Below are 13,272 nucleotides of genomic sequence, written 5' to 3'. Positions count from 1 at the left end.
ATATTATTGCTTCACCAGTAGCAGTGCTGTTTCCAGAGAGGACATTTCTAGAGGCAGAGACTTACATCTATAAAGAAATTTTGTTACCTTTTCTCAATTCCCGTACGCACTCTCCAGAGCTATCATTACTGGCAAAACTTAATTACATCATGAGATTCATTAAACTACTAAACTGCCCCTACCTAATGCAATTGTTAAAAACTGTATTTCAAATATGTACTTACAAAACAGTTAAGAGCTGTTCTGTATGACTTGGTTTCTTCCCAAACATAACAGTCAAAGCAGTTACAATAAAAAGTGCAGAGGAAAATTGTTAAAGATTTCACAGTTTTACAGTCTGAAACTGTGACTGTGTAGGCAAGCAATTTTCTCTTAAGAGAAAAGCTAAATTACTCTATCAAAAACTTGTACTAAAGGTATCTTCAAGTACATCTTTGGACCATCAAGCAAAGACCGCACAAATCTAAGTACAAGTATAATGACTTTGGTAAAATAAAAGGGTAAGAACTAGAAGTAGTAGTTCTCTTGCACTAAGACTGCTTTGTCTGTGGTCCTAAAAGGCCGTTTTATCCTTTTCAATTTTGTTAAATAAAGATAGCCTGGCTTTCAAGAAGGACACATCTCCTAAAGACAGACTTGACTTTTTCTTCAAGCTATTGCTTTGTTTACTGTAACAGAAACTATATGTAAGAACTTGAAAATGCTACGCTTTTCAGCCAGCTCTGTCATATACCATAGCTAATACTGCATTTAGAATGTAATAACGTGAAACTGATCCCCACCAAAAATATAGCAGTTTTTAAGGTTTATTTCCGAAATGTTGATATACACCGTATTAATTACAGATCTTTTTTTAAAAGTTATCATATTAATGAAATGGGTTTAAGTTTTAATATAATGACAAAATTATAGATATGAAGATATCTGAATGTTGTAACAATTCTCTGTTGTCACGTTGCCATCCAGGTAATGGTGTTTCAGTCTTATTTCTGGCCAAGTTGGGACAGCTAAACATGAAGAGACAGAAAACCATTAGGTTGCTAATCTTATTCTTTCAGTCAAACTAACATCCAGTTCATACAGTAAATATTCCTGTCCTATAAGCTTTGTTTGTCTCTTACAACCAAAAGTATGCTGGTAATAGAATATTTAATGCATATCCTCACAGGAGAGGATCTGAGCTTCAAATCTTAAGATCTGAATAAATCTCAGGGGTAAAGGTGCAGTGCACACAGTCAAGTCAACAAAAAAGTTAATTAAGCTGACTGAAGAGTTAGAAGCTGATAAGTACCATTTGTCTCCTTCAAGTGCAACAAGGATTAATTTAGTTCTTTAAATGTAGTTTTGAATAACAATTTAATCTCATCTTAGTAGGAAGTAAAACCATAGGTGGTGACAGCTACTTGAAGGGCTGCTATTTGCTGACCACCGTGAATAATTTTTATTTTGCATTTGTATTGGAATGAGGCACAGAGAAGTAATGGTGATGATCATGTTTTTAACAGCACTAAAAGATTGCTTTTAGTATAGGTATGGACAATATCAAGGTCTCACTGGGCCAGTATTTATAAATAGCAAAATTTAGGTCAAAGGTTTAAAGATCATAGTTGAATAGCAGTTTTTAACTTGTAAAAGTCATTAGAATAGCCTGGAAAGACATGCTATTTGTGAAAGTATTAAGAACTGAGTCATTTTTTTCATTAGTATTTATGTTAAAGCAATTACTATGAACTTGTTCACCTGCATTACCTGTGAACTAATATTGACAATACAGCCCTTCAAAAGTTAATTAAAAATAATGACTCCAAACCCCCATTTCGATCAAGTGAAAGTAACAAGAACATGTATTAATCTTTCACAAATTAGTTTGGGTTTTTTTGTAAAAATCCATGGAGAGATGTAAAGGTAAATAAGTCAACACACAGTTACAGAAGTAATATTTATTACAGAGCTTACCAAAGGTACCTACCTGTTTTATAAACTGTGTAGCATTAAAAAGTTCACTGCAGCCATACAGGACATGTTTGCCTTGCTTACCCTAAAAAAAGAAAAGACAGGAAGAAATCAGGTGTTTTACAGAAGTGGCTTAAACTAGTTGTACACCAAAAAAAAAAAAAAAAAAAATCTTGATGATGTTGAAGTCTTATGCTTTTGGCTGGAAAAAGAATAGTTGTTCCACCAGAGGAAAAAAAATCTGTAATTAAATTGAAGTGGAAAGTGAGAGACAAGAGGCAGAAAGAAAGTGGAAAAAATGGGGCATTTTACACATTTAAACTCACTAGAATGCTAAGTTCTCTGACGTATCTATGAATGGCTCGGGGAAGCTAACCTTACTTGAGCAAACCCTACCCCTTAAAATAATGGCACTGCGCTAAGAATAGTAACAACATATTTACTGTTTCTGTTGTGTTAGAGCCTGAAAACTTCAATCTGCAATTCATTTCCATATGACGATGATGTTAAGAACAGCACTTTTTTTGTGAAGGGATTCTGAAACAAAATGTTATGTTGATTTCAATCGGAGGCCTAATAAACCTAGTTTGCAGTTTAACAGTATTCGCTTGATAGTAAGGCTACCAAAGTGCTATGTTAGCATTTTGGAAGTGAAAATTAGTTTAATACATAGTTTCAGATTGAGTTTATTTCCAGTGTTGGGCTAATAATCCCATGGTTCCTCAAAGTTCAAGCATAGGCTTGAGAAATCTGTTTCACTGTTAAATTATTTTGCATTTTCCTGTATTAATTAGGTAAAACTTACTTACTAAAGAGCAAAATAGGAACATAAGCCTTGACAAAATGGTTTTGTTTCATATATATTACCAATTGTGCTGTTTCAGCAGAAAGTAGCACAAGTAGTTCGAACAGTCCTTAGCTGGTGGTCACACGCTAATGGGGGAGATGGTTCAAGTCCTCATCTTTATTAATTTTGAGTGGTTTGTGGTAGCAAGCTATTCTCATCACTGAGTAGGATCTTGAGCTTGCATCTTCCCACGTTTGAGGCCAGTTTTTTTTAATCTTGATGCCTGAACAGGTCTGTTTTTGATCTAAACTGGTATTTTGACAGATTCCACTTTCAGTAGTATGACTGATAGCATTTGTTTCTGCCTAGTACCAAAAAAAATTTTAAACTATACAAAGAATTGTGAAATGGGACTGTTGCCTTTCAGGCAGATCTAAAATACATTCATGTACACTTCCAGTCTGTCATATATATTCTTCTAAAAGTGTAATTTTTAAAATGTGTATGCTTTTATTTAAAGTTAATTACTTAGTCCATTCAAACAAAGAACTATATCTCCAAATAATTACTGGAGCCAAGTCGAAACTGCTTAACAGCTAAAAAAACCCCAACCTCAGTAGTCTTCAAAGTCCAGTATTTTTTAATGACTGAAAAACTATGCTGGATTTAAATTTCTTGTGATAAATGATAATGTCTATCACAGGTAGACTGGAACAGATTATCAAGCAGTACCTTTCTAACCAGCTACAAAAGGAAATTAAAGGACATACTAAATTCTTTTCTACAAAACAGTATGCTAGTCTCCTCTTGGAAGCTCCGGATGGCTTGCAATTTTGATGACACGTTTTCTGCATGTTGAACTGAATTTGACCAATATATTTATTTTAAGGCACAATCTGCCTTACTGACATTATAAATATTTGCTTTTTCATGATGTGAGATAGTCCATTCTAGCACAGAACTGCAAAAAATTGATTTGAGGGTTCCTCTTAATTCTCCTACAAAAACCCCCAGAATATCAAAGCTGAATGAACATTGCTTCCTGTTTTAGAAAGTTTTAAAATACTTTCTCTGTGCTTTCAGAGGCAAACTGGCAAAACAGATAGTGCTTAGAAAAATAGAGCAGTGAATAAAAGCTTTGTGGTATCTGCTTGCAAGAACAGAGCTGTTGATCTTTCTCTTTTTTATTTTGGAGGAAGACTGATTGAATATTAGAATAATTAATAAGCTACATCTGTTGAAACAACAGATGCTGGAAGTGTACCACATGGAAAAGCAAATTTTGTGGGATAAGTCTGTAAGAGTCACCTGGGAGAGGCAGACAAGTCTCTGGGGGGGTGGGAGGTGGAATTAAGGCTTTCATTAACCTGTCTTGTTTTTTCAAGAGCAAGGAGCTAAGTGGAATAAAAGTGAGGGAGTCTTCCCCCTTGGGAGGTCATCTCCCAGTGACCAAGTACACAGTCTGACTGAAGAAACATATAGCACCCTTCAGCTGTGACAACTGACGATGAAGAAACCTCTGTCCACGGGTTCCAGAAGACGAAAAACTACGTCCAACTTCTGACTCTCCGTAAGATCTAACATTACCATTCCTGTAGTTTTCATTTCCTTCTGTCCTCTCCATCTGTTTACCAAATGACCTCCTGTTTGCCCTCGTACTCCTCAGAAACTTCAGCTTCCTGCCACTTTGTATGAAGTGCTGAGTGTTTAACTTGTCATCATACAAATGCTCTGTATATACACATATATACATATATGCATACATAGCAAACCTCAGTTCTGTCAGTATGCAGCTACGTATCAGAGAAGTGCATTAGCCTCTAGGGGATTCAGAGTTTTATTTTAGTAGGAAGTAACAAATCTACATCACAAATACACATGTTGCTGGGCATCTTTTGAATTGATATGGCACCTGAAGTGGCTTTGGGTAAACTAAGGAGCAAGCCAAAAGTTTCACAATGCACTCTGCTACAGGCAGATGCCCCACTGAATGCTACAATCAGTTATCAAGAATAGTGATAAGTGCTAAGCTAAGCCTAAATAATTTCTTTAACTTACATTCCTCTTCCTCTCCTTTCCCCTATCCAGACCAGCTCTGTTCCAAAATGGCTGCCTGTTAGAGGGGGAAAACAACTCAGTACACACATTCTGACTTTATGTTCTTCAAGATTTACCTGGACATAAAGCTCTCGTGCTTGTTTTGTGGAAGAAGTGTTTTTCAGTGACTAATGCTCCATATTTTTTTCTTTTGTGTGAAAAGCCTCAATCCACTCCACCACAGGACAGGACGATTGTACCATGAACAAGGTTAAGATCAGGAAGGAAGAAAGGTATGCTGCTGCTCTTAAATAATTTATTACCTACTTCAAAATTTTATCAAGTTCCTTTTGTATTTTTTTTTATTCCTGGAAAGTGCTTGCGTCCCACCCCTGCCCCCCAAGAACTGTAATGATGTAGTTACTTTTCTCCATCCACTGATTTTTGGTATACATGTGTTCTGCTAGGCTGGCCAGCTGGAACCAGAGAAATTAAATCGTTACACCAGCATTACATAGTTGGTTATATATTTTCTTCTTTGTGCGTATGACACCTCTTACGATTTCTACACAGAATCAAATGATGCAGCATATCAAGAATGAGCTTCCATTAACTCATTTATCAAGAATGAGCTTCCATTAATTCATTAGTGAAAACTTCTAAATGTGAGTAAATAATAAATGCTTAGATATTGATGCCAACCTGATCTTTGCTTTGACAGACAGCATAGTATTTGCATTATGTTGGCTTCTGAAACAACAGACATTACGCTCAAGTAAGATTGTTGTAAAATAAGATACTGTTATCTGTAGGCCTTGAATTGACTTTGTATTGCTAAGTTGCATATAAAAAAGCACTGTAGTATTTCTTTTGCAAGATTTATGAAAACTAGAGAATTCTGAGCAGTTCCTTACTTTCAAGGCTATGATACCCTACAGCTGCTTTATTTAACAACAACAAATGAGAACTAGTAACAGGACTCTAAAACAATATGAGCAGCCAAACTGACAGCATTGGATGTATCAGTACAGAAGACAGGTTAACTCAGCTACATCTGCTGACAGTTTTCAACCACGTTAGAGTCTACAAAGACAAAATAAAGCAGAATGCAGTTTATTTACTCAATTCAAAAGTGCAACATGAGCAAAAATACCAGAAACAGTAACTCTTTGTTGGTCTGAATTAATAATCCACATTTTCTACTGATTTCTTACATACATACTTTTTTCCCAAACTCTGTATATAATAAGGATGTTAAGGCTAATTTCATAGACTTAATCTTCTAAATACTAAACATTACAGAAAACCTGCTAAAACTGGTTTCTATCAGTCAGTTATAGACTACAACTGACAGAAGTGCACATACCTTTATGTAGTCAATAAGATTTTGATATTCAATATAGTTGCCTCCTCCAACTACAAACACTATCGCCTAAAAGGCAACACACACATAATCAGAGAATGCATTCATATTCTTAACATTTCAGTAGTAAAATCTATACCAAATCATTGAACCTACAGCAAAAATCATCCTAATCACACTGCAGTCTAGTAAGAACTGGATACAGAACCACTAGCTTCCTACCTGGAGGAAGATAATAGAAGAGTTTTAGTAGGATGCAGAATAGCAAACTAAGAGCTTTTAACATGTCACTATCTTCTACTACAAAATATTTGAAACATATGCAGTTTCAACATGTTACTTCTTTGTGCGGAGATGTCTCCAGTGTCCATAGGAACAGTTAAAATATTTCCATGGATGCTTAAGAATTAATTCGGGACACAAATAAAATACTTCTGTTATAAAGGAATACACTTTTTCATTATTTTCCCCCCTCCCACTTACTAATGGTAATAATCTATAATATTACAGGTAAAGGCCATCAGTATTTTCTGGGCTATGTTTAAAAGAGAACAATTAATGAATAGAAAAAGGAGACTTAATAGTTGCATCATTTTTGTTAACATTCACTATCCAAAATGGTTTGACTACACTATATGGATTTTATATAGACTTTATGTTACTACTGACATTTTTGCTATGACCATCTGCTAGCCATATATATGACACCACATGGTATTTCTTTTGTTCAGGAGGACAATTAGGACATTTCAAGAGAAATCTGAGACACTTGTATATTGCCAAGGCAAAGATTTTGCTTATGAAACATGGTAGTAAGAACAGAAAAGTAAGACTTCTACTATTTCAAAATATTTATGTTGAAAAATACTGAAAGTTACTGGCATTTGTATAAAATGACAACATTTGTTGTTTTGCTTTTTGCCTTTAATTGCAGAGACTGTTTAAAATACCGTCACTTAAATCAGCGGTCAACACTGCTGTTTAAGGCCAGACAAAGGATTAAATCTAGAGAGCATTCTAAAGGTCTCGTATAAAAATGGGGGTTTTAAATCGCTGAGTACCCAATTATGATATTAATAAATCCCTGTAATCACCTCCAGAAGAATTTTCTACATTTTTTCTCCAGTATTAGTTAATGCTTACATAGTCCTTTGAAGATGAAAAGACTTCTTCAGAATAACAGCTAATTATAATTAGTACTAGATATAATTAGTCTAAGTGGTTTTTGCAAACACGACCTCTCGTTTTCTTAATCATGATCATCAAAAATGACTGGTACTTCAGGATTTATTTTTTTTAATCACAGAACATTGAAAATTAATTTCTATGTGACTTACCTCCTGGAATGGATTTTTGTTTCTTGGAACTGAGCTATAAAAAGAAACACAAACAAACTACAACTTAAGTTTTATTAAATATTAATACAAATAAGCAAAATAAGTATCACGTACACATCATGTTTATGGAATACTATATAATATTAGACAGAGATATAAAATAGAACAATAATTGCCTTTCTGCATTTATTCTCCAGGTATTTTATTTAAATGATTTGTTATGGAAAATCATTCATTCTACAGGACTGAATACATAAGTAAATAGGAGTTTTACTTCATCAGTTTTAAGGTTGCTGTTTGAATCGTAAGCTTTATGACAACACTTCTTTTAAGCTTAAAAGCTCTAACTTTAGTGTTGCTAGCTAGGAGCAAATACAATGAGTAAAAAATTTCATCAGCACAGTTCATGACACTTCCAAATCCTGCCTACTGGAATCTTAACTAGGTAAGCCAGTCAGTTTGCAGAGCCTGCATATATAATTCCTGATGCTTCAAAATCTCAAAAACTACTACAGGCAGCAGGTGTGTGTTCTGCTGTCAGGTGTCACAGCAACTACATTCGGATTAAAATGATTTAAGGAGGAAGAGGTAAGTTACAGTTTGGGTGGTACAGACTTCCTCTCCATTTGAATACACAGTCCTAGCCACAGGGAAGCAGCAGGGAGAAGGGGAGAAACCTCTTTTCCTCATCACCTTGCACCTTCACGAGGAAGGGAAAAAGCAAAGAGAAAGCTCTGAGCGATCAGTCTGCTCTCCTGCCCTTTGCTCACACGCTACCACTACCTTCCTGCACTGTACTGGCCTGCAGCCCCAGGCAGTCAAATACATCTTATGTTCTAACACAGATTGAAAGCATTGCATTTTCCCCTTCAACTTACCTTTTCCCTTATTTCACGAAGTCTTCTCTGAGTGACCAACAACAACTGACTCAACACAGATTCCAGTGTATCAGAAAAATACGTTTTAAGGGGGAATGGCTATCTCTAATATGTTGTTTTTATCTGTCATGAATACTACAGCCTCCCCATAAGTAGAACTGTTAGCCCAATTCTCTCGTCGTCTGAATATGATATGGCAAATCCACATACATTTTGTGTCATCCTTTCAGAGGGCAAGGCCTGTTTATACTTGACATAGGCTTTACACAGGACATAAAGATACTGTTTTGCTAAGACTGAATTACAGTAATGCAGCTCCTACTCTATTTAAAAAATAATAGGTAGAAATGCCAGTATTTCTTAAAACAGGAGTAAGTTAGAAAAAAATGAGTCACTTTTTAATATCATTCCATTAATTATACTATTTGATATTGTTATTTTAAACTAGTAATATTTTGTCAAGCCAGCTAACCTACGTTTTTTTTATCATCTACATAAATATTTGAAGGGAGAATTAGACAAACCCCTGTATGGCTATATTAGAGTTTTGTTGTCATGCTCAAATATGATTTAAGGAATATAACTTGACTTTATGTACAAAACCCAAACAAATGCCAAACCAGAAATTAAAAGTTTTTCCCTGTGATGATTATTATAGCTACACAGAATGGCACATTTATGAACTACTGTAAATGCATACCTTTACATTGTTTAAAGCAACGTAAAAACTACATGGAACGGGTAAAAATGCACATTTACATGAGAAAGACCCTTTGGCTTTAATAAAACAAATCTTTGCACAAAATCCTCCAAAAATGCTATAAAAGCACAACAAAACAATGAAAGTTGCAATTAAAATGAAACACAAAATCCTGGCAATTTTCATCTTTGATGCTTTCAAAATCTGCTTATCTTTGAAATTATATAGTCTGTAATAATGCTTTCCAATAAAACATACGTATTTGTGTCCTATTACTACTTATGCTGTCAGAAATATACTTTCCATGTTTCAAGAATAGAGGAAGCACGAACAGATTTTAATGCAAATAACTAAAACCAAGTCTGGACCTACTTTATCCATATTTGTCCTGTAATAAACCCCTGCAATTAAATGAGCTGATTGTTTTCCCACAGCTTTGATGAAAATTATTTTTAGAAGGTACGTTAAAATTAAATATCTTCTCTGTTTCTAGGATATTAGAGCTGAGATTATCAGCCACAGTTATTGGTCAAAGACATAAAGCAAAAGATACAAATTTATAAAATTCTAGTGTAATTCCTCTTCCTCTCTTTTATTAGCAAAATAAACTATATCCAACTCTCCCTTCATATTCACGTGAATATAAAATGTGCACCTGCCTATACAAGAGCAAATGCAGTCAATTTTTAATGTTTTTTTTGCAAAGTTATTAACAAATTACTAAAGAAGGGTTGTATTCAAATTAAAATTTTAACTGTTCAAAAAGTGATAAAAGAAATTTCAGTGTACTATCCAATGACTTTTTAATTTAACAGTGAAAAACCACAGTTTCAAAGAAACCAATCAGTACAAATACAAAGAATTCTAACATTTATTATTGCTAAATATTAGTACACATTCCTGTGACTGAGCCGATGTACATGTTAGCAGCATGTTCAGTCACTGGAACAAAACATTTTTTTTGCAGTGTTATAAAAATTTATCAGGTTGATACAAGCTCCCGTTGTGAATTCCTTCAACACCAACTGTCTTGACTTAGAATTAATGATTAAAATTAATTACTTGTGGTCAGCAAGTAAAATAAAACCAGATTTCTTAAGTTAGCCTTTTCACAGGGTACAAGGAAAGAAGCAAAACTCATAGTAAACTCACCTGTCACTGCCTCGTAGCATCTTGGGGTCAAAATACCGGTAGTCATCTGTCTCCTGTTAAAAAGTATGTTTTTTATCTCAAAAGATCGGAATTTTGGCTTATGAATTTCTGCTTGTATCTATTACATTAAACATCATTCAAACCAATGTCATTTCCCATTTAGCAGTCACATTGTTCAAAATTAATTGTGGCGTCCACTAATATTTATAGTATTTGTACCTAACTGAACCAGTACAGAATAAACAACAGTGAGAGGGCTATGAAGGGTGCTATTGAACTTTTTGTTTCTGGTTCATCTAAAATTGACTATTACGCACTTTCCAAAAAATACACTGGTTGCATAATAAATCCCAACAGAAAGGCAGTATGCAGAAAGAAAAATGAAGGTGTTACCAGCTTTAGAGGAACATCACATGGTTAGTTATAAATGCTAAAATTTTCCAGGTTAGCGAGATCTGCTATTGATTTAATATTATAAAACAAAACACTTCTGTGGCAATGAATGCTAAATACAAGATAGATCAAAATCTGCTACTGTTATGTAACTTAACTTACCCTTTTCATTTCATGATTTATGACTACCATTAAACCAAAATTAAGCTCTTGAAGAAGAAACAAGTTCCACAAGAATTTGAAAAGTCTGACTGTCTAAACTATACAAAAAAATTTTTTCTTTACATAAAACACTGAGGCACTTCCAATATTTTTACTGGCAACAAGCAGGATTTTTGCCAGTTATTATGGATGAAAAGCAAAACTTCTTAGTAACTCCTTCTGACAACTACTTGGCTTTCTTCTGTTTCTATACTACATTTTCATGCACGTACTGTGAAGTTTAGTTTGTAGATAAACTGCATGCAGGACTACAGTTGATTTCACCTGGGTGCTGACATGCAAGATCTCTGTGTTTTGATGATTCTGTAGAGCAGAAATAATTCTTCTTGAGTAGTAGACAGATTATCTGGGGAATTTATTAGAGCTCACAAAGCATAACTATCTCTAATACTACAAAATATTTAGTATACATGTGGTGGTTACACACACAGAAAATAAATCTATTTGATATTAAGGACTTTTATGTAATTACATAAAATAGGTCTCTTATCCTCAAGTTTGGCTTTTTAAAAAATTTAGTTTATATCTAGTTTCACACTGAACCTCTGTAAAATGCTTTTATATGCTCCACCGGGACTTTCAACTGCATTTGTAAAGTCTGCTAGCATTCATGATTTTGGCAGCCTTGTACATAAAGGTGGTATAGCGACTTTGAATTAATGAGAGCGCTGGGAATGGATAGATATTGCTAGACTAAAACTGAGAGGTATTTGAGAAACCTCTAACTCGGATAAAGAGCTGCAGCTTCCCTGCTTGTTAGAATGAATTACACGTTAATGCCAGAACTAAAATCAGAGTTAAAAATCCAGTATTACAAACATTTCCTCCTGAATGTGGTTTCAGGAGGAAAATACTGCTGTGTTTTTTTGCTGTGGGCTTGTGTAAGTAGACACAAAAAAGGTGGTATAATAATAGCAATGTGATAAGCTAGTTTATTTTTGTTGTTTAAATACAGCATCCCTGCTGAAATCAGTTCTGAGGGTGAAGGGAAAGAAACCCTACTAGATTTTATTTGCTTTAAGAAATAGCTAGTCTGCCAATAAAAACAACTGTATAGTGGTTTCCTTACACACAACTGAATTTGTAACTTCCCTAAGCAATTCAAGAATAAAAGTCATACTTTTGAAATTATAAACTTTATTTGCAAGATTTCAAATTAAAATGGAAAAAGACCCATGGAAATATCCTTCACTTTCAGTCTGTATTTGTTTTTCTGCAGAAGCTAACATGACTAGTTTGGACTAAGGAAATCCCCCATTTTTAGAATTTTTCATTGTAATGCATGAAAGGTAATCATACAGTACATGCTAAGCCTGGAAGATACCATATTCACTGAAAGGAATGATATTAACCGAAATAAAGTTCCATTCATATATATCACAGCCCCTTTGGGGCTTCATCATAAAAATATTAAAGGTTTACTTATCAAAGATTGTCTTTACTCAAGAATCAATACATGTTGTGGAAGATATTTAAAAGTACCTCCAAAATTCTATAGTAAGTGGTGGTCAGTTTCACATCTATGGGTTAAAATTTGTGTATACTTGACAATATGATTTTTTTTTGTTAGGAAGATTTAAGGTTTTAATCAATCTCTATTTAGCAATACCAAAACAAAGCAACTATGTTATTAGATTTATGAACAGAACATTCCTTTATGAAAACATAACCCCAAAAGCAATTGCTTAAAAACCTGCTTCAACCAATAAATGTTAATATTAAAAAAATCCAAGTAATGGATTACTTTAAGGTCATCAATGAATGTTTCTGAATAAATATTTAAAGAAAAAGTGTAACTATAGTTAAACAATCTAGACAAATTTAAAAAATTACAGGATGGTATTATTGCCCATAAGAACTGTTCTATGTGTTCCTGCTTCTCAAAAACTTGTAAAGCACAGGTGTAGACTCATTTGCCCTTCCTTGTAGCTGTCCTTGTGAGACAAAAGAAGCAGCAGGGACAAGTAACACACAAAGTGATTTACAGACAACCCTATAGAGCTTTGCACAGCATATCATTCTGAATAGGTTTAAAATTTCAACTGACAGTAATATTTGCAAATATTGGTGGTACAAGTTGTACATTTCATATATTTACTTTATTGTTGCATTTTATATTTAGAAAATAATTTAAATTATTTACATTCATTGTAATAATTGTTTGACTTCTCAATAATCTGTTCTAATTTTGCATTATAACTTTTATCTGTATGTATATTTCATACACTGATCACTGTGGTTAGTAAGATTCAATGAACTATAAAGGAGATTTTTTTTCTGTGTTTAAAAAAAAATAAAATCTTAAACTTTTTTCCCTCTCCCTTTGTATTTTGCCTGCAGTGTAATAGTTTTCTATTCTGGGGAATAGAAAAGGACCTCAAACATCAGAAGAGGAAGAGAGGCCACAGTGGTGTATTTCTACACATTGACCTTTTCCAGATACAATTTCA

The 13,272-nt window shown here is 34.0% G+C and overlaps 1 protein-coding gene and 1 long non-coding RNA gene across 2 annotated transcripts in view; one reads left to right on the top strand and one right to left on the bottom strand.

The window, feature by feature from the left end:
- Positions 1 to 264: 264 nt before the first annotated feature.
- Positions 265 to 13,272, bottom strand: part of SCFD1 (sec1 family domain containing 1) — a 56,887-nt gene continuing 43,879 nt past the window's right edge. The window contains exons 21-25 of the mRNA XM_050897155.1: positions 10,208 to 10,260; positions 7,478 to 7,511; positions 6,144 to 6,209; positions 1,970 to 2,038; positions 265 to 1,007 (exon numbers count right to left, since the gene is read on the bottom strand). Of these exons, the coding sequence (XP_050753112.1) occupies positions 984 to 1,007; positions 1,970 to 2,038; positions 6,144 to 6,209; positions 7,478 to 7,511; positions 10,208 to 10,260 (246 nt within the window). The 3' untranslated portion in view covers positions 265 to 983. The remainder of the gene's footprint in view (positions 1,008 to 1,969; positions 2,039 to 6,143; positions 6,210 to 7,477; positions 7,512 to 10,207; positions 10,261 to 13,272) is intronic.
- LOC127016570 (uncharacterized) lies at positions 4,156 to 5,465 on the top strand. The gene is made up of 3 exons (XR_007766500.1): positions 4,156 to 4,310; positions 5,001 to 5,070; positions 5,351 to 5,465. It is a non-coding gene; the product is annotated as an uncharacterized LOC127016570 (long non-coding RNA).

This window comes from Gymnogyps californianus, chromosome 5 (genome assembly GCF_018139145.2).
Source record: "Gymnogyps californianus isolate 813 chromosome 5, ASM1813914v2, whole genome shotgun sequence".
Classification (NCBI taxonomy): domain Eukaryota; kingdom Metazoa; phylum Chordata; class Aves; order Accipitriformes; family Cathartidae; genus Gymnogyps; species Gymnogyps californianus.
This window is presented reverse-complemented; position numbering and strand designations above follow the sequence as displayed.